The sequence below is a fragment of the Prinia subflava genome, chromosome 11, assembly GCF_021018805.1.
Source record: "Prinia subflava isolate CZ2003 ecotype Zambia chromosome 11, Cam_Psub_1.2, whole genome shotgun sequence".
Taxonomy (NCBI): domain Eukaryota; kingdom Metazoa; phylum Chordata; class Aves; order Passeriformes; family Cisticolidae; genus Prinia; species Prinia subflava.
The window spans coordinates 17,245,522-17,273,463 of NC_086257.1; the positions used below are offsets into that span (position 1 = coordinate 17,245,522).

A 27,942-nucleotide genomic window follows, 5' to 3' on the forward strand; every position below is an offset into this window, starting at 1 on the left:
GAAAACATGACAGCAAGAGAAGGGGAGAGCAGAAAGGGGCACACAGCCAGCTTGGGGTCAGCCAGGAGGAGGAGCAGGATGACCCTGGTGGGCAGCGAAGCTGCAGGCAGCCGGGCCCATCCAATGAGAGCGCGATCGAGCAAAGGAAACTCGGGTAAAATTCTTATTGCCTTTATTCTGCCCATTGCCTCCCACAGTCCTGCGGCCAGCACACACCCACGCACGCATGCACACACTCACGCACACTCAGGCACGCTGGGAGTCTCTCCCTCGGCTCGGAGGAACCGGGCTGCAGTGAATCCTCAGGGAAAGGTGAGTGAGTCTTTTGGCAGCAATCACAGCGTGTGTCAGGAGTGGGCAGCCGCGCCGGCGGCACCTGCTCCTTCTGCATAAAAGAGGAGGCTGGGGGAGCCGCGGCCCCTGGCGCAGCCCCCACCCCAGCCCCGCTCTCCGGCCCCTGGGGGAGCGCGGCTGCCGTCGGTCCGGGGGCGGAGGGTCCCTGTGCAAACGTGCTGATGGCCTCGCTCTGCAGTCCAGAGCCGGCCAGGAGAACCAAGAGGGTAAGAGATGAGGAGCCGGGCACCTGGTCCCCCTCCCTCCCCTTTCTGCTCCCTCTTACCTTTTCAATATATCTCTTTTTTTCTTTTTTTTTTTCTTTTTTTTTTTTTTTTTTTTTTTGCCTAACTCCCTGCATAGTAAATTGGGTTCGGGTTCTGGCGTGCAAAGCCAAGAAAGGGAGCGAAGCCTTCCCTTCAGACATGTTCCAGTGCAGACCCTTGGGCGGAGGGCTTGCCAGGGCTGGAGGAGAGGAGTGATTGTCTGGGGCTGGTGGCCCCAGCCCTGTCGTTGGCTCAGCCTCCCCCGGCTGCTTCCATCTGGGGAACAGAGTTAGGGAAGGCTTCGGACGTGTCTGACGGACTCAGCGGACGGGTCAACAGTCTGTGGCCTCGGGGAGGTGAGGGAAGTGAAGACTGGGAGGAAAACAGGGTGAAAAGAAATCCAAGAAGCAGAACAACTCTTCAAACCGATGAGCACCAAGACAGGGTGGGAAGTGGGATGTGCCATCTCTGTCCCATAATCCATCTTCAATATGAAGATGTGTTGCTGCCTCGCCATTCCAGGACACGGGACGAAAAGCTGGGCTCCCTCTCAGCATGAGTGCCTTCGATCCAGGGAAGGGCGTCCCATCCCATCCCATCCCAGGCGACCGTCCGAGGCAGAGGAGCGCCATGTGGAGGGGAAAACAGGAAGCTGGGCTGCACCGCAAACTGAACCTTTTTGGCAGGTTCCCTTGGTCCATTCCAATGCAGAGTCCCCTGTGGTCAAACCTGCACTGGGAGTGTCTGGTTCATCTGCAGCCTCATGTCCTGAATGCTGCTCAGGATCTTCTTCTGGTGCCCTGCTAGCGTCACCCCTATCCTCAGCAGGTCCCTGCAAGGAAAAGGTGAAGACTCAGCCCCCAGCCGCCAGCAACATCAACACGTGGCCCTGCCCCACTGGGGCAAGGGACCTATCTATGATTACAGCCCTCTGCCAAGCTCCAGTGCTCACTCTAATACCAGAGGGGACTGGATGCTGAATCCTAAACCTGAACTCAGTTGGGATTGGATGCTGAATCTCAGCCCTTAATTCAGCCCACCACGCGCCCAGGTGGGAGGAGGTGGCTGTCAGATAGGCAAGGGACAGTGTGCAGCAGCCCCAGTCCCAGTCTTCTCCCTCCTCCCCTCCAAGCAGGGACTTACTCTGCAGTCATCTGTGCCACCAGGTCAAAGGAGGCAAACCCAGCATTGACGAAGTTCTCCTTGTACCGTCCCATTTTGATGGCATCCAGCCAGTCTCCCACGGTGGTGAAGGTGGTGTAATCTGGGACAGTGCGGTCCAGGAGCGGTTGGGAGATGCTAAAGGGCAAGAGAGCCACAGGTCACAGGGAGCAGGGAGAGGTGTAACTGCAAGAAAGGGACATTTATCGCTCCCCTCCCACAGCTCTATTCCAAACCACTCCAGTGTTCCCTAGAACTGGGGTAAGTGCTGGCTGGAAACAGGGATGTCACTGACCCAGACTGGACGCTGGCAATGACCTTCAGGCTGGCAGCATTGCGGATGAGCTTGTCCAGCGTGTTGACGATCTGTGCAAATTTGGGCCTTAGGTTGCGGTCCCGCACCCAGCAGTCCAGCATCAGCTGGTGCAGGGCAGTGGGGCAGTCCATGGGGGGTGGCAGGCGGTAATCCTGCTCCACAGCATTGATCACCTGCAGAGAGACAGGTGGAGGCAGGTTGTGAGCCACCTGGGCTCCCACAGGCAGCCCACATCTCCTGGTTCCTACTCCCCAGAGAGCACTTACGTCCTGGTTGGACATGTCCCAGTAGGGTCGCTCCCCATAGGACATCACTTCCCACATGACGATGCCGTAGCTCCACACGTCGCTGGCTGAAGTGAATTTGCGGTAGGCAATGGCCTCAGGAGCTGTCCATCTGATTGGGATCTTGCCCCCCTGCATGGATACACAGCTCCATGATTTAGTGCATAACTGAGGTGTTTCCCCCCACCCCCAGATCAGTGGATCCCTTGTGAATGTCCCATACCAGGGAGCTGGTGTAGGTGGGGTCAGCTGGGTCATCCTCCAGAAAGCGAGAGAGCCCGAAGTCAGACACTTTGCAGACCAAGTTGCTGTTGACCAGGATGTTGCGGGCAGCCAGATCCCGATGCACATAGTTCATCTCCGAAAGGTACTTCATGCCAGCGGCGATGCCTCGCATCATTCCCACCAGCTGGATGACTGTGAACTGCCCATCATTCAGCTGCCAGAGAAGAGATCAGAGGGGTTTGCAACACCCTGAACAGACAGAGCAAGGACCCCAATGTGCTACCATCACCTTCCCTAGAGCCACCCCTCTTCTCCCACTCATGATGTCTGTGAAGAGCTTAACCCTGGCGACACCAGTGTGACAATGTAGAGAGATGAAGAAGGGCTCAGAGCTGCTGCCCTATCATACACTGCAGCCCCCAGCCCAGGGCAGGAGGGGATGGATGCTCACCCTGAGGAAGGAGTCAAGCGCACAGTTCTCCATGAATTCTGTGATGATCATGACGGGGCGGCTCTTGGTCACCACACCCTCCAGGTGGATGATGTTGGGGTGGTCGAACTGGCCCATGATGCTGGCCTCGCTCAGGAAGTCGCGCCGCTGCCGCTCTGTGTAGCCCACCTTCAGCGTCTTAATGGCCACGAAGATCTCGCGGCGGCCAGGCAGCTTCAGGCGCCCACGGCACACCTCACCAAACTCCCCTGTGGCAGGAAGGAGAGAGAGCAGCAGCATGGTGAGCCACAGGACAGCGTGAGAGGCAGCAATCTCAGCACCTGCTGTGCCCAGCCCCAGGACTTGCCTGCTCCAATGACCTCCTCAATTTTCACACAGGAGATGTCAATCTCTTTGGCAAATTCCCGGACAGCTTCATTTGGGTCCTCGTAGGTGAAGGGGTCAATGTACACCTTCATCCCAGGGGTAACTGCAAGGGCAGAAATCATCACCAGGAGGGACACAGCAAGGGTGACAAATATCCCTTGTTAGCAAAGGCTGCCCCTTTGCATGGGACAGGAATTGGGAGAGGGCAGGCAGAGTCCATTTGCTGGGCTCTCACACTCACCATATTGCTGCAGCTTCTCTGTGTACTCAGGGTCGGTGTTGTTGCGCTGCTTCCTGCCCAAAGGAGACGAGAGGAGGTGTTCAGTAACCATCCCTTTCCTGATGGGGCAAAGACATTCACTGCCGACTTCCAAATCCCAGCACAGACAGCCTATGCCAGAGAGCCTTCCCTCTGGCAGCCTGTGTGCAGAGCCATCCCTGCACCCGAGGTGCGATGGGAGGAGATGGCCTAGTTGTGCTGAGTGCATGGCAGGAGCCTGGGCAGAGCCTGGCTCGTGCTGAGGAAGCAGAGGCACAATCCTCCCACCGGACCCCTGCTCAGGGACCCACGTGTGGTCGGTCCAGTCCTTCACTCTGTGACTGGAGCTGCCACAGCTCTGCCCACAGGCAAAGGGGAAAGCTCTGTGGCAGACACGAGCAACCCCCAAACCCAGATTTGAAGCCCTCTTCCCTGAAAAGCCAGTACCTGAAGCAGACGATAGCAATCACCACCACCACGATGACGAACACCAGCCCTGCAGTGGCCGAACCCACAATCAGAGGCAGCTCCTGGAAAGTCTTGCTGGTGGAACCTGATGGAGGGACAGGTGGAATCAAAGTCAAGCTGGGAAAGGAGCACACACGGGAGGGCTGGGCGATGGAGGCAGCCCCGTGCTGGTACCTACCGCCCTCTGCCGTAGTCTGAAACTCCGTGGGGAGGCTGTAGCGGCCGTACCCCGCCACGGTGCGTGCCCGCACCTGCACCATGTACCGAGCGTTGGCCTTCAGCCCGTCCAGCCGCACCGAGTTCTTCTGGCTGGTGACCGTGTTGGCGATGCCATCACTCTGACCTTGCTATAGGGGAGACGTGGGTGTCACCTCTGTGAAGCCACCCACCATTTGCTGGCTCCCACATCCCCCAGGAACCACGTCTGCAGGGACACCCTTTGCCATGGTGCTGATGGCCAACTAGAAGGGCTGGAGTAGGGGAAAGGCTGCTCCTGCTTTACCTTCTCTGAGTACTTGATCTCATAGTCCAGAATGATGCCGTTGGGTCTCTCTGGGGGGGTCCATGAAAGCGTCATGCTGTTCCCGGTGCTGCTGTGCAGGTGCATGGTTGGCACGGCAGATGGGGCTAGGAAGGAGGGCAGGGAAGGAATGAGCCACCTATGCCAGGTTTCACCCTCCACCACAACACACAGTGTAGTGGATGCTCTGCCTGCAGCCTGCTTGGATAATCTTGGTGGAAAGGCATGGAAAAGCTTTGAGACTGGCCTCCTCCAAGTCTCCATAAGAAGGTGTGATCTCAACACCAAGGGGAGCCTCAGAAATAGCACTGAGGTCATGCTTCACCCCATGCCTAGCTGCAAACTGGTCTGGGGAAGGGCCTTGCCAGCCCAAACTGGGGCTCCTTCTCCTCCTCCACTTGCCAGAAGCTCTGTGCTCCACCCCAGCAGCAGGACCCGTGAAATCAGATCAGTGCGCAGTGGCTGGAGATTACCAGCACGCTGGAGCGGGGCCAGAGCGGGAGGAAGGAGGGAATGGCAGAGCACTTGGCTGCCTGCAAAGGCTTGGGCTGGTGCTGAGCTTTCCCAGGCAAACAGGAGAGAGATCTCATTTCCTTCCTCCTCCCCTCACAGCAGGCACAGCATCTCTGGGGTAGGTCTAGGAGATCCAGAGCTCTCTTGAGCATCTGCCAGCCCTAGTCTTATTCACTTGCATGCATTCTGATCTCACCTCCTCTAGGGACATGCTTTAAACAGAGAGGACAGTTTACCCAGGGGATTACACACAGGCCCAGAGAGCCAGTTAGGCGGCACCACAAAGGACTGCAGCCTCCCAGGCTGTCAGAAAGAAACCTCTGCTCCACTCCGCTCTGCGGAGGAGACACAGCCCCTGCGCCCTGGGAGGCTCCACTGACCTGCCTGGTTGGTGGTGATGTTGACAGAGGCAAAATGTGGAGGGTAGGGACTCTTGTTGGAGATGCCGTTCACGGCCTGGATCTCGAAGGTGTACTGGGTGTGGGCCATCAGGTTGCTGATGTAGATGCGTCGCTCAGTGAGGCCGAGCTGGCGCGGCACGAACTCCACGTTGTCACCGCAGCGGCTGCACAGGCGCCGCTCCACGCTGCATTTCTTGCAGATGACGTTGTAGAGCAGGTCATCCCGCCCGCCCGTGTCCTGCGGCTCGCTCCACTCCAGCACCAGCGACGTCTCGTTCACGTTGGAGATGACGTTGCGGGGGGCTGAGGGGACACCTGCAGGGAAATGTGAGGGGCAGGGGTGGTGTGTCTTCATGTCCAGCTCACCCCTGGCATGGGCACAGCACATCCCTCCATCCCAGACATGGATCCCCATCACCTCCACAGCTTCCCTTGCCTCCCCTCCTTGCCCAGAGCAGGACTCACTGGTGCAGGCGCTGTCTGCGGGATCTGTGTCTGCCCGGAAAAAGCCGTTTCGACAAGTGCAGACCATTGCTGCTCCAGAGGTGGTCCGGCTATTCGGAGGGCAGGGAGAGCAGGGACCTTCCCCCTGCTTAGACTTGAAGGTTCCTGGGCCGCACGCTGGAGGAAAGAAAAACAGACCTGTTTTTAAGACTGAGTTACAGAGTGAACCCAGAAAACATTCACTGCTCCCACCACAGCTGGGTAGACCCTTCCTCGCTGCCCTGACAAATCTTTGATCAGTGGCTTGAAGACCTCAGGCCTCCTATGAGCTTTTCCACTGCCAGCAGCCATGCTCAAGGATGCATGGCTGGGAAGGGTGAGAAGACTGGGCTGCTGGAAGCACCAGATGGCTCAGGCACAGCTCTGCCAGGAAATGCTGTGCTTCAGCAGCAGGCACGAGGTAATTGGAGGTGAGAAGAGTTGGTCACCACCAGCAGTATGAGGGGACAGGGCAGGTCCATCCAGAAACTCCATTCCTCAGTTTCGTTTCCTCACTGCCCTTCCCAAGTGTATTACCATGCTTCCTTCCACAGCGGAAGGCCATGCTGGTTTCCAGCCTGGCAACCTTCGCAGTCCCAGGTCTATCCTCTGGGGAAATAAGGCTGGGAAGGAAAGAATTCCTCAGCCCTGTCTGCAGCACCCCCTGCGTGAGGCCTCCACCACCCAAAATCAGTCACTCAACCTCAAACCTTCCGCCTCAGGCTCTTGAGCCACTTCTCAGTCCCGGGGCGGCGGCACCTCACGAGGTCGGCTCAAGTGGAGTGCTGAGCGAGATGAAAACATTCCTGCAGGTCCTTGGCTGAAGAGCTGCTTCAGCATCACTGCCACCTCCCTCCTCCGCTTCCGATCAGGGTCCTTCAAGGAGCCACAAGTCCTGGGATACAGCCCGATTGGCACCACAAGGTGTTTATTTGTAATGAGGGGCACGTGAAAGGATTAACAGCACTTGAGCCGAGGAGCAGTGCGGCCTCAGGAACCTGACCCACACCTCAAAATAGCTCAATTTATCACATTGATGCCCAAGGAAGAAGAGGATTCTGTGCTCTGTGTTTACAGCTGGATGAGGTGAGAGACCCACTGGTGCCACCTCTGCTTTGGCATCACCCTGTTTGCCACAACCGGGGCAGCATCAGCACCGATGGCCCTGAAGGAGGGCACTTCGTCCTCGCTCCACCACATTAGGGAAGCTCCAAGGGTACATGACCCTCCCACCTCCCACGCCTGTCACACATCATCCTGAAAACAGGGGGATGTTTCCTGGTGCTTCACCAGGCTGCAGCAAGTGGAAGTTTCCTGCTATGAGGCATCTCCCGACACCCTCTGTGGAAGTTTTCCGGCTGGCTCCAGCCCCACACAGGGCGTGGAGTGCTGTGAGTCACACGCTGCCGAGCCGGCCCCGCAGGGACCCGCACACAGCCCCAGCTGCTCTCTTGGGTCCCTGCTTTGTGCAGGCACCAGGCAGCAGCAACCCCACGGGAGCAGCTCTGCTCCAGTGCAGTGCTGCTGGCCAGGGGGATGTGAGAGCAGCCCCTCACAGAGACAACTGCCTGCTCTCCAGCCCCTCTGCCTGGATGGGTGTCAGGAGCTGCTTCCTGCTCCCAAGGGTGCGAGCCTTCCAGCAATGAGACTCTTCTTTGGTCAAAACAGGACTGACTACTTGGCTCAACTGACTCCAGCTCCTTGACCTGAGTTCACCCACCCTCTGGGCCTTCCCTATGGAAATGAAAGCTTTGCCCGTCCCGACCGTGCAGGCTGGAAGGCAAAGGAGTGCACAGATCTTCTCCTTGGCAAGCAATGGGAAGCAGGTCCAGGGCTTCTGTCTCCCCAGCCTTGGACAATCAGGCCACAAGAAAATCTGTCTTTATGTGGACAGCAGAGGCTCAGAGTTCGCAGAGCAGCCTGGGCAGACCCACCCCAGCTGGAGTCCCAGGCAGTTCAAACTGGGTGGATGCAGATTCACACATAAGGAACCAGATTGTTGAGGAATGAGAGATGACTGAAACCTCTTGGACAGGAACACTCTGGGCTCAGAAAGCTGCCAAACATGCTTTGGTTATGGAGAGGAGCCCAGATCCATCAGGGACAAAACCCCCTGAACAGGCTTGTTGGGGGGAGAGTGAAGCCAGGGCAACCAGAGCTTGCGTGAAGCTGACAGCCCAAGCATGGGCTTGGCATGGCAGCCAAGGACAGTCAGGTGCTTGCAAAGGATGCAGGAGGGATGAGGGCACTTGGTCTCCTGCACAAGAAGCGCCAGCCTGTACTCAGTGGGTTATGGGCATGGAGGTGATAGCGGCCTCCCAAACACAGGAGGAAGGGACAGGCAGAGCTGTCCTCAGCAGCTGCTGCCACCCCTCACTCGTGCCTAGTGCAGGCACAAGGGATGAAGGCCTTTCCTTTGCATCCCCATGCCACCTTAGCAGGAGGAGGAAGAGCCATGAACCAGCCCTGTTAAGAAGAGGAAGAGCAGCAGAGGGACTGAGGCCCAGATGCACTCCAGTGTTTAAGTTTCCAACCCTGCTTAATAAATCAGAGCATAAAGACCTCGGTGGCAGCGTGACAGCTCTCAGCCGCCACATTTGAAGGCTGTAACCGAGCTGAAAGCTGATCCCAGGTCCCTGGTGGATAAGCCGCTGTGTCATCTCTTCTCTGCAAGAAACTGCCTGTACAACAACCACTGTCTTGGCCAGCACGCTGCGGAATGAGCCTGGGAGCTCGGGAGTGGGAACGTGACTCCATCCAGCCAGGGCTGGGAAGCCAGGCTCCCTTCTCCCTACTGAGAGCTTTGCATAAGCACTTTTCCTGCTGAAGTGTCCTCAAATAAAATAACAACTCTGAACCTCTGCACACAGATCACATCTCCTGGTGCTGTGTTGCGGTCACTTCTGGGGAGAACATGACAGTCAGTGACAGCCACAGGATAACAGGTCAGGGAACTGAAGCGGAGCTCCCCGGTCGGAAGAGGAGCCGCTGGTTTGATGGGAGGGAGAGGCAGTCTGGCCTGACAGCGGGGATCAGCCACAGAGGGGATTTGTGTGGGGAGTGGGAGGGGGAGGACAGTAACAGAGCCTTGCTGTAAAGCTGCCCCTGCACCCCCTACAAGGCATCGCACACCCGGCACAGCAAACTCGGCCACCCGGCTGCTTCTGGCAGCCCCTCCAGGATTTTCATCAGCTGCCCACCTCCAGGGCCTGATCCTGTCTTGCAGAGCTGCAGCACAGGGCTGGGGGAAGAGGAGGGTACTATTCCCAAATACAATCCCCACCCTGGTGAATAAAGTTCAAGGAAGGGAGCTGAAAAAAACACTGAAATAAAACCCTTCTGGCAGCAGCAGAGAGCAATGACTCATCCCGTAGGCAGCCTCCATTATTGCATGGGATGCAGGCAAGCAGCAATGAACCACGCATGCATCCCCAAAACTTTGGAGTCCCCTCCCTTGGGGAAGGCAGGGATAGCCGTGACACATTGGGAAAAACCAGCCCCAAACTACCATGTTTCATATTTTGACTGCTTCCCATCCACACTACAATATTTCAGCATCCTTCCAGCTATTTCTCTCCCTGTAGGACTGAAGCAGGATGCCTCGCCTGAGCCTAGATAAATTAAACTGATCATATCCCCTTGCCCATCAACCCTGTAATTTCTTTAGAGGCAGCAGTCAGGTTTGTTCGGGACGATCTGTGCTTTATGAACCTGCACAGCTCGCTCCCTTCTCGCTGTTGTAAGTGGCTACAGATGGAGCAGAGCTGTGGAAGCAACAGCCTGGCTACAGCCGAGGCGGTAACTCTGTTTTTAAGTCTCTCTTAAAAGGCAGTTATTTAAAAAAAAAGAAAAATAATCACCCTTTGGGTGAAAATATTTCACACTAGTGCAGTCCAAAAGTGAATGGAGTAAATCTGAAGGGAGAGAAGGGAAAGAGCCCTTGGGGGTTTGAAGTGGCATCCAAGGAACAGGCAGGAAAACAAATTTTTTCTTTTTATTTTTAAGAAAAGAAAAAAAAAATTCAATAAGCAAAGCTGCCTCTTGAGCCACAGCGGGTCACAGGCAGGACGGCAGGGGCAGATTTCCTCGACTGTGTTACAAGTAACCCATTGTGGAGCTGCCTGGCTGTAAACCGGCAGCTCTCCTTGCCTTCCCTGCTGCTGCCTTTGATCTGGAATCCCGGGCAATTAATCCCAGGCAGTTTCACTTCCTGGGTTTCATGCAGCAAGCCCATGTTGCAATGCAAAGCTGCAAACAGTTGGCAAGTGCAATGCTTGCTTGGCAATTTTTTTTTTATTTAATTCAGGGTGATGTTTTCATTAGTCACTGATTGCAAGGGAAATTTATTTTTGCAAAAATCCTGATTTTTGCCCCAGCCTGACCTGCACTCACCTACTGATTGTGTCCAAATGTTCAGAGCCTGGTGCCACAAGAAAAGAAACATCAAGAAGACTGAGAAATGGGTCTCAGGAAGGTGTGGTGTCATGCTGGACACTGTCACCTCCAGGGCTCCTACGGTTTGGGTATCCACAGACAGCCCCACACAGACTCAGTTCCCCTCCCATGTAGGGTGCAGGCTCTGGGGGCACTGTGATCCTCCTCCAGGGCTCCCCCATGAGCAGAGGGGACATGCAAAGAGGGGGCTCACTGCTCACACTGGCACAGCAGCCTTTCTGTCTTTGTGTGACGTCAGCAACACAAGGGGTGCAAATCCCAACAAATCCATCACGGAGCACATGCCCAGGAGCATTTTTGGGGAGTTCCTTGACACCAGATCCCCTGACTTACTTGAGTGCCTCCTAACCAAAAGGAGAAGGGATGGGGCTGGGACAAAGGCTAAACCCCAGGGGCTAAACCCCATTGGGGTGTGAATGCAGTGCACCCCAGCCTGCGGAGGCATGTGGGAGCCTTTGCCCCCCTCACTGGCCAGTAGCTTCTCCTTGTCCTCTAAGAGCTGCCTCTGCAGCTCTGCAAGGTAGGGAGTGTGTGGGAAGCAGCACAACCCCCAGAAGGGCCGTGTGCTAATTAAATAAAGATAATGAGGCTGAGAATGAGATGCCAAATCAATGCTGTGGCAACTCAGGAGTAGAGCGCCAGGTACCAGCCTGGCGTATCGCCTTACAAAGCATGCCAAAGAAACTGTCTTTAGTTGGGCAGGATGAGCCCTCTGCTCCCGGGGGACCGGGATACAAGCTGCATTGTAACAGGTCTGAATGCGAGCTCTAATCTTGGCTCTGGATGGAGATAAAGAGGAGGAGGAGGAGGAGGTCTTCAAAGGCCACTGAAAGTCTGGGAAAAGAGGGAGATTTACAACAGGGCTTATCCCATCTAAGCAGTAACAGGGTATTGTTATTTATTAAAATGCCATCTGGCACTCTGGAGTGCTGCTCACTCGCACGGTGAAGCCCCTGTGGGCTCCCTGGGGAGGGAGTGATGAAACCCCAGCTTTGGGGGGCTGCATCCACACTGCTGCCCATGACACGGGCTCGGGGACTTACTGGTGGTGCTGGACTGTGGAATCGGGGTAAGGGAACATCCAGCCAAGAGGAGAAAAGGAGCTGCAGCTCCGGCTTCTCCCAGCCCTTCTTCAGCTGTTTCCACTTAAAACACACGATCATATGGCGGAAAATCTGATCCTACAAGCGCTGCGCGACTTTCCCAGAGAAACGTGAGGACGCCGCCGCTTCTGCCCAGCGAGGAGGCAGGCTGCCGGATGGAGACGTGCCCACGGCCCAGCATGGCTTCCCTGCCTGCTGCAGCAGACGCTGGGGCTGGGTGGGAAATCAAAGGCGCTGGGAAAGCTGCCACATAGGAGTCTGTCCAGCTTGGGCATGTGGAGATGGGACCCTGCCCCAGGCTCCTGAGCCTAATCTGAGGAGCTCTGTCCTGCCTTGGGATGGCCTCTCTCAGCACAGCCCTGGTGCTGGCTGGAAACTTGTGTCACCTTGTGTTCAAACCCCACTCTCTGCTGGGAAGGAGCCAACATCGTGTATGGTGTAAGATCTCCCAGTCCAAGCAAGAAGGAGAGCAGCTCCCCAGGAGCATGGACCTCAGTGCAGTCTGAAGTGTGGATGGATGCCTGGCACTGGTGTCCATCAGCTCAGGAGGAGCCAGATCGGCTGCTCACGAGACTGATGCAGGGGGCTGTGGCACTGAAGTCAGAGCTGTGCTGGCACTCATGGAGCTGAGGCTCTGGCAGAGCTGCAGCCTGTGGAGATTGACCTCTCCCTAACTAGCCACAGCAGTGTGGCTGTCAGCTACGCTGCTCCCAAAGCCAATGGGGAGGCCAGCCTGGCCCGAGCCCCACCTCAGAGGCCATCCCAAATCACAGGGCCCTGCCAAGAGCGAAGCGCCGGCGCCAAGCATCCCGTCATCGGTGAGAACAAGGCATCCAGTGCTGGGGGCCCAGCCAGCATCCCACTCCCTGTACAATGCCTGCAGCCAAGGGGAACGGCAACCTTTCTGCCCTAAAGCCCAGCCACCCCAGGGCAGGGTCCTGCTGCCAGAGACAGCTCCCAAGAAAAAAATCACCCCAAGGGAGTGCAACACTCATCCAGACAGATTTTTCCTTATCAACACACCCGAACTGGGGTTAAACAGTAAGACCAAAGCTATCGTGGGACAGCATGGCAGCTGCAGGACCCACGCAGAGCTATCCCGCTGCTAGGGTGGCTCTCCATCCCCAACATTGCCATGTGCAGAATATGTTTCCTTCCCTTCCAGCAAGAACAAGGAGCTTCAGATCCTTTGCCTTCGTGCTGGTCCCTACCATCCCTGCTGCTAGCCTTCAGTGCTGGCAGGGGGAGCATGCATCAGCATGGCTTCTCCCACAGCGGAGCTCTGCTCACCACCAGGCCTTCCGAGTGCCTCCGCACAAGCAGCGTGAAATCACACTTGCCAAGAACAATCACTCGCCCCAGCCCCGAGCACTGCAGGAGGGAGAGAAGGAAGATGCTGGGTACGGCAGCAGCAATGAGAGCGATTTTGGTAACACTCAAGAGCTTAAATGTGCTGGATCCCTGCTGAGGACCATGCCTTGAGCTGCAGCTCTGTGCAAGGAGCTGCATCCCACAAAGGGTAGCACTGGTGGTTGCTCTCCAGTGTGTCCCAGCAGACACTGCACGAGTCCAGACCACAAAGGTTTTAAGGCTTCGGAGTCAAACTGCAGACCAGTCCTCTGAGATATCACCCTGCTCACTCATCAGGGAAAAGCCTCCAAAACCAGACTGAGCTCAATGCAAAACCTCCTTCACATCAGTCCCATAGGGACAAAAGCCATGATCACTCTGCCATGCACGTACCTTGGCACTGGGTATCCTTCATGGTGGGCTCATATCCAGCAGCACACGTACACGCTCCCACAGGTACCATCCACTCGCCGTCACCGTTGCAGTACAGCTTTAGGGGCACAGACACCTCCACTGCATTGGGGATGCAGGTGCCCGGTGCAATGACCAGGGAAGTGGGCTCAGCCCCTGTTAAAGTCTCCGGGAAGACAGCAAAGCCAGCAATGGTGTTGGAGCATTTCTTGTAGAAAGCCCGGACGGAGATGAGGGACATGCAGGCTCCCAGGTCTTGGAAGGCAAGGTAAAAACCATTCTTGGAGAGAGGGCCAAAGCTGCGCACCTTGGTGTTCACGCGGCCAGACTCCAGCTTGGAGAAGCTCTCATCTGGGGCAATTGTATCCACTTTGATATAGGGATTCTCCATCCAGAAAGGGCTGTTTGCAGAGGCAGAATCCGTATCTGACTCATAATAGAAGAGGTTGAAGGTCTCTTTGCAGGAGCCAGGGATGTTAGGGATGCTGTTGCAGTCCCGCACAGTGAACTTCAGCTCCACATAGACGCGCTGGACATCCTGGCGCTGGATGAATTTGGTACGAAGCCAGTTGTTCTGGTTGGCCTCTCGTACGTTGCAGACCTGGTATGTGCGGATAGGGTTCATGGCCTCGTCATAACCACTGACTTCTTCCCACTGCGATTGAGAGGGAAAAGGTTAGATCCCCAGCCAGGGACATCAGTGCCACAGACACACAGTGAACGGCACAGGGTGGGGGGAACAGGCAACAGTCAACAGGGAAGAGCAGCAGCTGCACCTCCACCTCTCACAACCCTCCTGGTCATCAAGGTGACTAAGAGCAACCCAGGCCAGGGACCATGGCACTCCCACTCCGCTGTCACAGAGTCAAGAGGACATGGTTTCATGAGGCGAGGATATGCACAGGAGGGAAGGAGAAAGATGCAGGCAGCTTCACAAAGGTGCTGGTGAACAACCATGATTCCCAAGGGGCCAGGGCTAGCTCTGCCCTTTGGAGGTCAGGACCAGGGCTGGTTCCAAACTTACCCCTGTCTCCGGATGAGTTGTCCATGCCAACTCAGAGGTCACCCACTTTGTGTCCATCAGGGTCTCTGGAGAGAAAGGAAAGAAAGACGTAATTGGAGATGAAGGCCAAGATTAGAGGGGGAAAAAAACAGGAGGAAAATGGGGGAGAGGAGAGCTGAGCCTGACATTTCTGTGGAAAACAGCAACTTGGGGGGTGAGACATGGTGGGAGGAGAGGGGAGCGGCGCAGACAGACTCCAGATTTCTCTTCTCCTGTCAAGAGAACAGGAAGAGAGAGGCGTCCCCAGAGAGCTGTGCTGGAGCAGGCAAGTGGCAGGATGAGGAACTGGCCAGGTGGCAAGAGGGAGATGGGGACAGGCTGCCATCCCCAGCCACTAGCATAGCCAAACGTGTCCCCCCAGGCAGTGCAGGGGGTGCCAAAGGAGGAAGACCGGGCTCCCCTGTCCGCACCCTCCCCCTCTGCTTTGGCAGGGTGCGTATTTAATATGGCTGGGGTTGAAAGGGCCTGTTCCCATGACAGGGCGGTGCGGGCCAGGCAGGTTTATCCAGAGGAGGAGGGACTGGCAGGCTGCTCTCCCAGAGACGCCCCACATCACTCATTTTACAAGAGGGGAGAAGAATTTGACCGTCTGGCCAACATTCCTGGAGCAGACTACAAGACAAACCACCCCGGCAGCATTCCCCAAACAGCCCCAGCCCCAGCCTTGGGGGAGCGAGACGCTTGTCTGGGAAGAGCTGCAATTGCAGGCAGCTGTCGCTAATCCCAGGCAGAGCCGCGTGGCTCCGCGCAAGCACCACGCGCAAAAACCAGGAGTGAAACACAAGGATGAGAGCACACCGACATGCTCAGGGGCCTATCACCCCTCTGTGAGCTGCTGGCCCTGTGAGCCCTGCTCCAGGGATGGCCTGTGGGCTTTTTGGAGAGGAGCAGGCACCCCGGGGTCCTCTGGATCTTCTTCTGTCTAGGGGAGGCAGAAGAGGGGTGGAAATGCCTGGAGACCCTGGTGTGCTCAGGGGGGCTTTGCTGCCTGTACTGAGCAGGACCCAGGACCAGCATCAAAACACCTCCCTGATGAGGGCCTCTCCCTCCCCAGCTGCAAGTATGGCCCCATCCCAAATCCCATGCAGCTCCCGCAGGGCTGCCCATCCATCCATCCACTTCTCAGCCCACCCAGACTCAAGACAAAGAGCAGGGAGCCATGGCTATCCTAGTCCCAGCAGTGGGCTGGGAATTGCTCCCTATCGCCAGATGGGGTACAAGGATGTGCTGGGGAAGCTCAGTTGTGCCAGCCCTACAGCAAGAGGCAATGTCAGCTTCTTTCCTTTCACCCCAGGAAAACCTGAGGCTGACCCAGCCAGGGAGGAAGTGTGGAGGAGGAAGGAAGCATTCACGCATCGCAGGGTTTCGGATGAAGCCTGACTGGAGGTAAACACCTTCTTCCCGTGTCCCACCCCGGGGAGACCCGTCAGCAGCTCCCAAGCCAGCGCCCACAGATAGGCTGGGAGCACAGGCTGTGGGTGCCACCACAGCACAGATAAACAAGCACATTTGGGGACACGTGGGCTATCTGACCTGCCTCGTGGGTTGCCAGGTTCCCAGCTGGGCCAGCAAGCCTGCTTCTTGCCCAGGCTGTTCACCTGGAGCAAACACACAGTCCGATCGTGGGCTGGTGGCACTAGCAGTGGACATGGCACTGGGGACAGAGGGAGGAAAACCTCTGATAGTGCCAGCTCCCCATCGGGAGAGGTGCAGAGGGGCAGCATCAACAACTGACACACACTTTGAGTGCAGAGGTGGTTACTGGGCAGTAGTTATTTCCAGTTTCTCAAGAACTCAAACTAGGGGCATCTGGCAAAAACAGAGGGAGAGAAGGAAGAAGCTCTCTGTTAAGCAGGTAATGCAGGAGGGGTGGGACACAGGATGGGCACTGTGTACCCATAAGGCAGCCTCTGCTCAGTCCCGTGGCACTACCTGCTCAGCAAGCCTCTATCTCTCTCCTTTCCCATTTCCCACAGCACCACTTACTGAACCCCGGCAGGACCCAAGCGTGGCTCTGCACGGCCACCAGACCACTGGAGACGCTGCTGGCTCTGCACGGCCACCAGACCACTGGAGACGCTGCTGTGCTTCCCAGACCCCTGCATGGGTGGCTGCCAGGGCGGGCGGGCAGTGCCAGATGATGGGAGAGCAGGTTCCAGATGGGGGCTGCCCACACCTCTGTGAGGGACAGGCCCCGCGCTGGCTGTCCTAATAAGGGCACAGCAGTGCTGTGAGGGCCCAGACACGCCATGCTGGCGGTGAGCAGAGCCAAGCGCGTGCTCAGCGCTCACAGCGCAGGGCTGCCAACTCCCGGTGCAGATACTCCGTGCAGGTCCAGCCAGTGCAGGGCCCTGCTGCTGGTATGGCCAGCTGGGGGTGTTTCTGCAGCAGGAGTGGGGGAAGGATGCCCTGCGTTCTCAGGGCTGGGGCTGCTGATGGATGAGCGGCTGTGGCAGTGAGTCAGGCTGGCGAGATGGGGATTTGGGTGGCAGGGTGTGCCCGCAAATAGAGCGACACAAGGATGCTGTGGCAAGCCACAGCATAGCTTTGACTGACCAGACCACGGTGCGTGTTTGCTTCCCAAACCTGGCCAGGGTATGCAGAAATTCTCCTGCACAGCAGCAGGCCCCACGTAGGAAGCCCTTGCCATGGCAGTTGTCCCCTCCGGCAGCGTCCTTCCCCTCAAGTGTTGGCTGTGGGCAGAACCTCAGCTTGGACAGGAGGCTTGCTGCCTGCATCCTAATTTGGCAGCATCTGCCATCTGACCGGCAGAGAGAAAAAACTGACAGAGCCAAGCTGGCTGTTGGCGTGAGAGCCACGTAAACCACACAGAGAGAGTGGGGAGGGGAAATAATATTAAAAAAATCACTGAGCAACTCAGCTAAAGGAAACAGGCTGAGCACAGAGGGCAGAGGGGGTTTCCTGCAGCCACGGGAGTGACCCAGCTGGGGTCAGTGGAGCCTCCCAGACCCCTCCAGCCTGCCACTCTGAAGGTCATGGGTGGAAGGCCCTGTGGGCTTCTGTGCTGCATGGACCAGGGGCTGGTGGCACATGCTGAGCTGAGTTGCAGAAACTGCTCTCAGCCCCTAAAGGTGCCACAGAGCTCTTGCTGTGGCCTGGCCTTGAACCTGGTCCTCTCTCCCAAAACCACTGGGGCACACCAAGCACTGGCCTCCCATGAAAGGGCATGTGAGAGTGTGAGCCCAAGCACTGGGCTTCAGTGGTTCTGGACCAACCAGCTACTCTCTCCCTCCGGCCCATGGTGCCAGAGGCGGGTTGAGAAGTGTCACCGGTGATTTCCCGGCACGGTTCAGGTTTACAGGTGCTGTGGAGGGACGTGAACGGTGTCAGGGCTGGCTGAACAGTGAGTCAAAGCCACTTCAATCCCGCACACCACAGCAAGAGCTTGGTCCCATTAGTCAACGGGAAATTGGATCCCAATTTTGCCAGGTGGGGAAGTCACCCTAAGGCTTGCTTTATCACTGTCTGCAGAGCTGGGAGTTGTCCTCTCCTTACCTTCAGCTGGGCAAAAGCAAGGGATGGGGTAGAAACCTCGCTATGCTCAGCAAGTGCAGTTGGCCAGGGTTGACTCCATATAGAATCAGGAGTTCCGTGGCAGAATGGGATCCCAGGACATGGTAAGATTCTTACTCCTTGGACAGGGCTGTGAGGATCATTCTGGCTGCCTCTTCCCTGCCCTGCACATCTCCTCCCAAGCAAACCCTGAGTTGCAAAGACAAGTGGTCCCTTACCAGCAGCCCTCCCATCACCTCCACAGAGCCCCCAGCAGTTCACTAGGTGTTTGAAGCCCTGGCAAGGACCCATCTGGAGGCAGGGACCTCTTTCTCCCAGTGCTGAGGCTCAGGAATGCAGCATGCATGGTCTGAGGCCAGCGAAAATGTTTGAACTCCCCCCTTAAGAGGCCCAGAGAGCCCGTCTCGCGCTGTTGAGCGGCAGACGTGCGCGGCAGTGATGGCTGAGCCAGAAAAGGGGGGGAAATATCAAAATTCTTTCAAGATGAAGCCACTGGGGAAGACTCAATCATCTCCACCAATAAGCTCCACTTTGAACGCTCTCTCCTTTGAATACATGGACTGATGGCTTTTATCAGGATGCACTGGCAATACAGATGCCAACTCTTTGCCCTGATGAGAAGGCAGCTCATGCAAGTCCAGAGCATCCTGGAAGAAGGCAAGGGAGAAAAGTTAGTAAAGACACCCACGCAGCCTCGCTGCAAACAGAGGAACCTGTTCTGCAATGTGCCCATGCTCTCTGTGAGCACCATGTCTGCAGGAGCTCAGCAAGTGGCCCGGACCGGCCTTATGTGGCCACTTGCCCCACATTGAGCTCCTGCAGATGCCATCAGTGGCTGGGCCATTTGCTCCAGGACATGGCTTGGCTTCCACCACGGTGGCTGCTAACAGTGGTGCCAGATGCCTCTTCCCCTCACTGCCATGCTTTTCTCCTCTGGAAGGAAAGCTAGTTTGTTTAGAGATGCACTTTCAATCTTGGAGACTGCCTGCTTGTCAAAAAGCCACCAAAAGGGGCATCTCTGCATATTTTAATTTCTTTCTCAATTTTGAAGATAATTACACCAGGAGTGAGTGGCCTTGTGTGCTCCCCATTCAAGCACCTATCGGTACAATTAATCCCAGCACTGTTCCGAGCAGCGGCACAAAGGGCCTTTGGTGTATGGTCCTTTATCTGGGAACAAAGAGCTGCCTGTGGGAGAGAACCTGAGGTTGCACTTTTCCCGCTGACAAGCGTTCCGTACACAAAAGCCGAGCCACAGGAGCGCCCTGTGAGTGCGTCAGGTCTGGGAGACCCCGCAACACGTTTTCTTGAAGCATGCGACTCACCCAGATCCCTCCTCCTCCTCCTCCAGGAGGGTTCTTCCCCCTCTGACCCCAGCTAAACCCTGTAGCCATCCATCTTCCTCCCAGGCAGGGGATGTCCCTGCTCCAAGGCTAGGGGACTCCACATGCTGCCTGCATTTAGGAAGCTCTCCTGTCCCGCTCAGCCCACGTGCTCTGTGGATGGAGCACACCACAGACAGCAGCTTTGGAGAAAAGGAGGTGGCGTGCTGGGAGGTTTTGGCACTTGGCAGCCCCTTGTGCTGGAACTGCACTGCAGGGAGGAGAGGCTCTTGCTGATGCAGTCAAGTGCCAGGAGAGCAGGAAGGAAGGCTGCAGCCAACGTGGGGGGCATCAGGCAGGGTACCAGCAGGCACCCTTGGTGGTCAGGGGCTACCATGGTGGAGGTTCCAGGCATGGGGTTTGGGAGCCTGGGGAAGGTTCTGGCAGGCACTGTCTGCTAGTTCCTGCCACTGTCTGCTAGTGCTGGCAGCACTGCCAGCATGCTGCACAACTCACATACTCTCTCTATCCCTCAGGAATCCCATCTCTTCCGGGGACCCCCTGCACACCCATCCACCTTAGTGCCCAGCGCAAGGCCAGGGGGCTGTGCTGGTCCCACCCCTGCCCTCCCTGACTGTCAGGCCGGGCAGGCCAGGCAGTGCGGTTCAGCCCAAGGGAAGGGCTGGAGCACTCCCTATCACCGCCCACGCTGGGAACCTGTCCTTATGACGAGCAGGGCGCCTGCTGCTCCCCAGCGCCGAGGGGGCAGACGCGAGGCTGCCGTGGGAGCTGGCCCCCCACCCCATCCCTCTCCAGGGAGGCACAGGGGCTCTGACCACCCATGCCCACCAACGTCCACTTGTCCCAGGTCCGAGGCAAGCCAGAGACTTGTCAATGAACTGGGAACAAAAGGAAGAGAGGAAGGGAGGAAAGAAAAAAAGGGGCCTGTATCACAGCTGTGGCCCTTCATGCCAAGGGCGTTTGGCCCATCATCAAAGGGGATCGGATTTGCTGAGGCAAATGATGACACATCCACTTCAAGCGGGGCAGGTTCTGCCTGCTGCTGGAGGCGAGCCACCAGAGTGAAGAAGTACTGTGGGCACTTAATAATAGACTCATTATTTCTGCATTATGGCAGGGCCCAGAGGCCCCAACTGAGATTAAGGCCCCTCTGCGCACACAGGGCGCATGCACACACCAAGCCAGGCTGTCCCTGCCCAGAGAGCCCAGGCAACGGTGGGCAGCACTGCCAGTCCTAGCATCATTCACCACTGCCAGTTTCATGGTAAGCTCACAGCAGGGCCCAAAACTCCAACTCCAAAGATGCTCCAAGGATGCATCCTTCATTTCCCAATCCCACACCTACACTGGGGTATTAACCTCAAGCCAGGAGACGGTCCCATGGCTCTGAGCCACTGGCCTACTGCATCTCTCTCACAGTCCTCCCCACCCAATCCCAATGTCCTGCAACTTCTGCATTGGCCAGATCCAGATCCCAGGTGACTGGGAGCTGCCTGGCACGTGGGGCAGAGGGGGACAGGAATGCTCCCTCCATCCAGCCCTGCCCTGTCACCAACCCACTACCCGCTAACTGGCTGAAGAGGGTTTTCCGGCCACGTGCTGCTCACCAGGAGCTGTTTCCTGACGGCTGCGAGACAGACTGAAGCATGTGAGAGAGGACAGGTGCCAGCTCTACAAAAGGCAGATCAAGTGGCAGTGGCTGGGATGCAGGGAGGGATGGGTGCTCCTTTCTGCCTGGTCAGATCAAGGAGGGAAGGGTAGATTTCTGCCATGTTATGAGCAGAGCCATGCCAAGCTGGGCTCCAGCACCCACCAGCATCACACTGTGTGCACCCCCTTCTAAAGCACAGCACCTGAAGCCTTGGACTTTTGCAGGACAGCAGATTCTGCCCTCCAGCTGCACGCCAAGGACACGTGCAGCGGGCTGCCCAAAGCCTGCCAGGTCCTGCTGCCAGGCCCTGGTCCTGCAGAAAGGCTGTACCGACACTGGGAGAGGACGGGAGCCAGCTGCCCGAGCCCAGCCCTGCACTGCAATTACTGTTCTATTAATACCACGGGGATTTCGGATGTCAGAGCCCAGTGTGCTACACCAGGGTCAGCTTGGCCAAGGAAGAACTGCCCACGTGGTGGATGTGCCCCGGTACTTGCTGCTTCAGCTTGTCCAGGGGGAAAAGATGCTTTTACTGTGCCAGGCTGTGTGCAAAAAGGAACAGACAGATCCCACAGACAGCCTCTCATCCTTGCCTGCTGTCAGACTGCCCACTTGGGACAGGAATGTCACTGCCTGGCCCAGGGGAAGGGGCTGCCTGCTGCAGCTCTCTGCCATAGGGACAATGTGACCAGCCGTGCCAGGCAGGCAGGAGCTCCACAGCCAGCAGGCAGGACAGATTTATAGGTCGCCATCCCCAGCAGGAATGGCCATGCCACCATCCTCTGCTGCCACAGAAATAACTCATCTGATAGGAGATGCCAGACCTGTTTGACACGAATGCCATTGACTAGGACATAGGCAGCAAATCAGCCTGCAAAGCCACCCTTGTTCCCAGGACATGTTATGATGGGGACACTCCTGCCATCTCTCTCAGTGACCCCACTGCCCTGTGGCCATTGTTTCATGAGGCAGGTGTCCCCACGGGGCCACCAAGCTGAGCTGGGCAGGTGCGGGTGGATGAAGAGCCCCAAAGTCCCCAGGGGAAGGAAGAAAAGGCAGCGCCTACTGCAGACCTGCCTCCGCAGGGCAACTGTTAGCACCAGGCTGAGATCCAAAAGGCCCCTCTTCCCCTCCAGCTCCATTTTTTTTCCAGGTTGTACTTTTGGAAAGTGCCCAGAGAAGGAGTAATGATATTTAAAAGAAAAAAAACCCACCCTTCCCCAAAAAAGGTTACTCCGTGCACATCCAAAGGCTCGCCCCACAGACGAGTAGCTTGGCTGCCAAGCTCCATCCCATCCCGGCAGCACAGAGTGGGAGTTTCTGCCAAGATCTCCCTCCTCTCTACTGCCTGGGGCAGTTACCCAAATCTCCACGCTGCTCTCTGCTCGCTTCCTCAGCTCTCTGAGAGCACCAAGCCCATCTGGAACTGCTTAAACCCAAATATTGCCCCCCCCCCCAACTCCCTCCTCCACCTCCCCCACCCCAAAGTCAGATTCTTCCAAAGTTAAAACAAGCACAGAGTCAGGAGGGGGTGCCGGGCCGGGCTGACTCGCTCCTTCATTTCGGTTTAATTTCTGGGGAACTAGAATAAATCTGTTCCTGGCGATCGTTCAAGCCCTGCACATTTTTCTCATTAATAAAAAAAGGCCTTGGATAGCACGCCGCGTGTGCCTGCCCCGCTCCCTGCGGGTCCCCCTGTGCCCCAGCTCTTACTGGGCAGGCACTGAGCACCCGAGAGATGCAGGACCCGGTGCAGGGGACATGGGGACAGCAGCGTCCCTTCCCCTGAACAGGGATGGATTTTGGCAGCCCTGTGCAACAGCCACACCACACAGAGGAACAGGGAGGCTCAAATCCCCCTGCAGCTGCTGCTGGGCAGGAGAATCCTGGGGGAGGGCTCCCCTGGGAGGGGACATCCCTGCTGCCCACCCCTTTGGCACTGCAGCCCCCGCAGGGCCCCCGGGGCATTCCTGGGGAGGGGGCCGAGAAACAGGTGTTTGTCAACAGCTCCTGCCACATGCGTGAGAAACGCCAGACCCTGCAGTGCAGCAGGGCTTAGCAATGGGCAAAAATAAAATAAAGAGAACCCCAGAGCAAAATCCTCCTCCCTGTCCCAGGCTGGGACCCTCAGCCAGCACACGCTGGCACGTGCATGGAGAGCGGCCATGGGGCCTGCGCTCGGCCCTGCTGCTGCGCTCCAGCCTCTTCTCAAGATGGCTCCCGTTCCTCCTCAGCGGGGCGGCCATGCGAAGACAGCACTGGGCTCGCTACCTCCCCACTCAGGGAGCACAGGCTGCAGGGCTGAGCTGCACCGAGGGGAAAGCGGGCACCAGGGGAGGGACGCAGCCCCTCTGGGAATGGTGGCACTGTGGGAAAGGGACGTGGCCCTGCGGAAAGGGGATGTTGTCCCACTCCCAAGCTCAGCTCCGTGACTCCTACATGGCCTTGCTCAGAACGTGTGATAATGATCCCCCAGGTGCAGGAGGATGAGGCTTCACCAACAGTGCCAAGCCTGTCCCTTCACAGGCAGGATGCCGTCCCTACAAAATGGCTCTCACTTGGGGCTCAGCTCTCTGAGGGAATAGCCCATGCCCCATTGCCAGCACCGCCCAGCCAGAGCACAGGGCTGGGTTTGGAGCAACAACAACAACAAAAACGCAATAAAAAAAACCAAAACATGACTTCAAATGGGACGGTCCTAGTCAAGTGGGAGTGTCACCGTAACAGGCTGCCTGGCCTTCAAGATGGCAGGCCATCCCCTGGGGCATGGGACTCTGCAAGGAGATCCCTGTCCATGGAGGGGCACCCCCATCCCCACCATCCCCCAAATGCTTCATGGGAACATGCTGGACCCAGAAACAACAGCAGCTCATTATGGTTTCAACCACTGAGAAGCTTGTGGCAATGGGAACCCACCAGCCCCACCGCAGCCCTTGGGTATAGTCCCCCTTTCCCAGGGCTCTCCTCCGGGGGAGGCTGACACCCACCCTGTGGTCTGCACCAGCTGGGAATGGGGATTCCGACCCCGGGGCCGCCCCAGCACCCTTCCCCCAGCGCAGCTCCCAGGCGGAGACGCTAAATCCCGACAAACCAGTTTGACTCAGCACAACAGGAACAGCTACAATTTTAAAAACATGCAAGTCTGTGATTCAGATTGCTGGGGCTGTTTAATTAAACGCCAAGCTCCCCTGCTCCAGCGGCAGCAGCAAACGGCTCACGGAAAGAAAATGCAACAAACTGGTTTCCCCAAATATCTCTTGCAGTAAGTCATCATAACAAAACAAGGAGTTTCGGTTCATTCCTTAAAAACCAGAGGCCGCTATTCCCAATTGCAAGGGCTGGGCAGGCATGGCCTGGCAGCCACAGCCTCGCTGTACACGGAGGGAGCAATGTGAGGCAGCAAACAGACCCTGGTGCTCCAAGTTTCCCCTCTCCCCGGCTCTCCGCATGCTCCGCTTGACACAAAGGAAAGCACTTCTCCTCCCCTCTTCAGGAGTACGGACGGGAAGGCTTCCTCCAGCGCAGCTTTTACCGAGGAATGGGAGATTTAATGAATCCACCGAGTGTTGCGGAGCCCCACGATCCACTTTCCCTCACAGCCCTACCCCAAGCATCCATAAAACAGCAGGGCCAACTTCACCCATTGCCCCGCCAAGAAAAATGCTATTTCTGTGAAAAGTAATTAAACAGAAAGAAGATCTCTCCGCCAAGAAAATACCGGGTAGTTCTAGCACAGGGGTCAATTAAGCAGCAGTTTGCCAGTGCAGAGAGGAGCATGGTCAATCTGTGTAACACCCAACTGGGGTCTGGGAGGTGCCACTGGGCAGAGCCCAGATAAAGAAAATCCCCCTAGAAATCTTGCTGCGTTACGGGCTTTGGCTATTTCACTAGAGTGCAAGTCTGCTCAGGACTACGTGCAGCAAACACAGTACTTCTGCACGGGAGTTCATAGGGAAGCACGTGGGAAACTCCAACTTTAAATGGAGTCCTGAATCCAGAGAGGCTGCTCAGGACAGGAACAGCCTGGGAGAGTGGCTCCTAGGGAGAGCAAGTCCCTGTCCCAGTCTACCCACACCCCCAGGACGACAGGTAGATCCAGTCTGTGGCTGTCCATGCTCCCTTGGGCCAGGGTGTTTTGAACCCTGGGATTTTATTCCCGGATGGTCTGCAAGGGCCTGGGACGCAGCACATTCCCCATGCTGTTCCACTGCATCCACTCCCCACAGGGCCTCTGCTCCCACAGTCCCGCTGGGACAAACGTCTCAGCTCAAACCCCTGTGCTGGAGAAAGGATCCGCTGTTGCCCCCGGATAGAGCATTCCTTCTGCAGCCGGCCTGGGGACTGCTGAACCGGAGAAGAAAAACACATTGTGACTTCAAACAGACCCAGCGCACTTACAGGATCTGGAGAGAAACCATTTTCTCCTCGGCAGCACAAAGCCCTCACTGAGCTGCTGCCGAGCGCGGCTTTTCTCCTCCACCCCCGTGAGGCCTTGTAAAGAAACCCAACTCCCCGCCATCCCCTCGGGAATGGGGAGCGCCATCCAGCCCCAAAGCCCCCTGCCCTTCCAGCCCGGCACCAGCCACAAGCCCAGCCCGTTGCACCTCGGAGGGCACGGTAAAGTGGCTGGGTCTGGGGACGGCTCGCTGCTGTTGTCTGCAGGACGTGCATACAGATTTATGGCCATGCCAGATTTATGATCAGCACTAAAATATCCAAACAAACGTGCACATGAGATTTACAGTAACCTCTGGAACGCGCCAGTCCCCATCAGAAGCAACGTTGAGCGCGGACAGAAATGCCAAACGTAGCAGAAGAGTGGGAGCTTGCTGACCCTGCCCTGACGCGAGCAGCAGTTTCCCTAAGCTGGGCAAGGCAGAAGGCTCTCCAGGCCAGCTGCAACTTTCCCTTCAGCTCGAACAAGAGCAAAGCAAAAAAAAAAAAAAAAAAAAAAAAAATAGAGAGAGAGAATCCTCCCAGGGGGAATCAGGGCCAGCCCAAAAACTGCTGGGCAGCTGCCAGCCAGCCCCAAAGCAGTCCCACTGGGCTGGTACCCAGCTGGGCCCTGACCTCTCAGACAGACGTGTTCAGCCCCTGACCCCTCTACACATTGGGGAAGCTGAAAAAACCGAGTGACTCCTCAATTGGGGCTGTTTATTTTCTCTACATCCGACTCTTTGCACTGCTCCATCCCCGGACGGCAGTGGGGGAGAGGCTGGGGGTCCCTTTCTCCCCGGGGACTGGAAGGACTGTCCCCAGGTGATACACACTGGTGATGTCAGCCCCCACGCCAGCTATCCTTCCCAAATTCCTAAACCGCTGATGGGAAGCATGTTGCAAGGGGCTACCCACAAGCGTGGGGCTACCCGCAAGCGTGGGGCCCTGCCGGGCTCGCTGCCCACAACTTCATCCTCCGGCACCTCTCCAGAAGGCAGGGATCCCCGGGCGGGTGCTCGGGAGCCTCCATCCCGCGAGAGCTGAGTGCCGGTGGCTTCCCCCTTTCCCCTCCTGCCGCGGGGTTCCCGCTTAGCCGGGAGCTCACGGACCCGGCAGGCCCACAGCTCTGATTCCTACAACGTACCAAGGACGAGGGGTTTAATTTTATTTTTTTTCCTTTTAAAGAAAAAACAAATCGCACGAAGGGAGGCTGAAAAGGAACGCGGACAACAAGCACCCCCCAAACTTTCTACAAAGCCCAAAGCTAGAGGAAAGACGTCCCCCAACCACCGCAACGGGGGAGGGCTCCTGCCCACGACCACCCCCGGCGCCGCGGCCCGAACCTCGCAACGCGGGGCGACGGCAGCGGGAGCCCGAAGCACGACACCGCCTCCGGGCAGCCCCCGCCGCCCCCTGCCCGGGCGGGGGCACCCACAGCTCCGCTGGACCGGGGGATCTCCCTTCCGTCCCTCCCTTCCCAGTCCCCTCCCGCCGCTCCGGCAGCGGGTTCGGTTACCGGACACCGGAACGCCGCCGCCCCTGGCACTCCGGCTGGAGCCTCGCACACTTTGTGCCGAGACAAAAACCCGTCCGGGCCCCCCTCTTCTCTCTGGTGCGACCCGCCTTGTGCGCCCGAGAAACCCCAGTCCGCCAGCAGGGCCAAAAGCCCCTTTCCTCGCTCAAAGCTGGGGGTGCTACGGCGCTGCTCCTCGGACCTGGGTTCACTCTCCAAGGAGGAGAGAATTACTCCCCGTTCTATTCCCAACTCCATCGGAGCTCGAGGGTGGGAGAGCCGCGGAGAGCAGACCCGATCGGGGGTGGATGCGGCACGCGTGGCCACTCGCCCCGGAGGTCCCACGCTGGAGGTTCGGGGGTTAAGGCAGCGGGCGCGGCGAGCCCTGCCGGGGAAGGGATGGAGCCGGACACGGCACACGGACACTCCTTCCGCGGCCCCACCAGTTCTGGCACGCCGCGAGCTTCCACTGAAAGAAATATTAATTTTCCAGCCCTCTCGGTCGTGGCGAAAAGCCTCGAAACGTGAACCGAGTATCCAAAGAGGCGCCGCTCCCTGCCAGCAGCCGCCGGCCGCGGATGCCGCGGCTCTGCCGCGCCGGGCTCGGTTCCACGGGGCGTTGACTCTGTAACCCACCGAGGGCGGCTAAGCGCTGGGAGCGGGGCTGCGGCGGCGAGCTCTCCGCGGGTACAACCGGGCATCCATGGCGCGACGACGAGTCGCGCTGAGCCACGACGGGCCTGGGACATCCTGGAGGATGCGTGCACCCGTGCGCGGTCGCCCGGGCCCCGGTGCGGCGGACGGGCACGCCCGCCCGGTACTCACCCTCCAGAGCACGGCGGCCACCGGGGAGCAGCAGAAGCAGCAGGAGGGGGAGCAGCGGCGGCGGCGGCGTGGGGGCCCCCGGGCGGGCCGCGGCCATGGCGGGGGCGGTGCGGGCGGCCCCGCCGGGCAGTCCCGAGCTCGGCGCCACGCGCGGCTCCTCTCGCCGCCGCGCCACGCTCGCGCTCTGGCGCCGCCGCCGCCGCCGCCGCTG

The 27,942-nt window shown here is 57.7% G+C and overlaps 1 protein-coding gene across 2 annotated transcripts; it reads right to left on the reverse strand.

The window, feature by feature from the left end:
* Positions 1–155: 155 nt before the first annotated feature.
* On the reverse strand, positions 156–27,942 carry EPHB3 (EPH receptor B3). 2 transcript variants are annotated; one of them, XM_063407943.1, is made up of 16 exons: positions 27,732–27,942; positions 14,390–14,454; positions 13,348–14,020; positions 6,029–6,184; positions 5,543–5,878; positions 4,632–4,756; positions 4,308–4,476; positions 4,109–4,214; positions 3,644–3,696; positions 3,383–3,505; positions 3,037–3,284; positions 2,584–2,799; positions 2,343–2,492; positions 2,056–2,249; positions 1,743–1,898; positions 156–1,431 (listed from the first exon to the last, which is right to left on the reverse strand). In XM_063407943.1, exons 1-16 carry the CDS (start codon positions 27,826–27,828, stop codon positions 1,323–1,325), a joined length of 2,976 nt encoding a protein of 991 aa, XP_063264013.1. In that variant the 5' UTR covers positions 27,829–27,942; the 3' UTR covers positions 156–1,322. The 2 variants fall into 2 exon arrangements, with proteins under 2 accessions (XP_063264013.1, XP_063264012.1); XM_063407942.1 differs by having other exon boundaries at positions 3,644–3,741.

Coding starts and splice junctions, on each gene's coding strand:
- EPHB3 (XM_063407942.1), bottom strand. CDS start 27,828: ATGGCCGCGGCCCGCCCGGGGGCCCCCACGCCGCCGCCGCCGCTGCTC. Junction 14,455..27,731: donor TGGCCGCCGTGCTCTGGAGG/GTGAGTACCGGG, acceptor CTTTCTCTCCAG/AGACCCTGATGGACACAAAG. Junction 6,185..13,347: donor GAAGGATACCCAGTGCCAAG/GTACGTGCATGG, acceptor TCTTTCCTCCAG/CGTGCGGCCCAGGAACCTTC.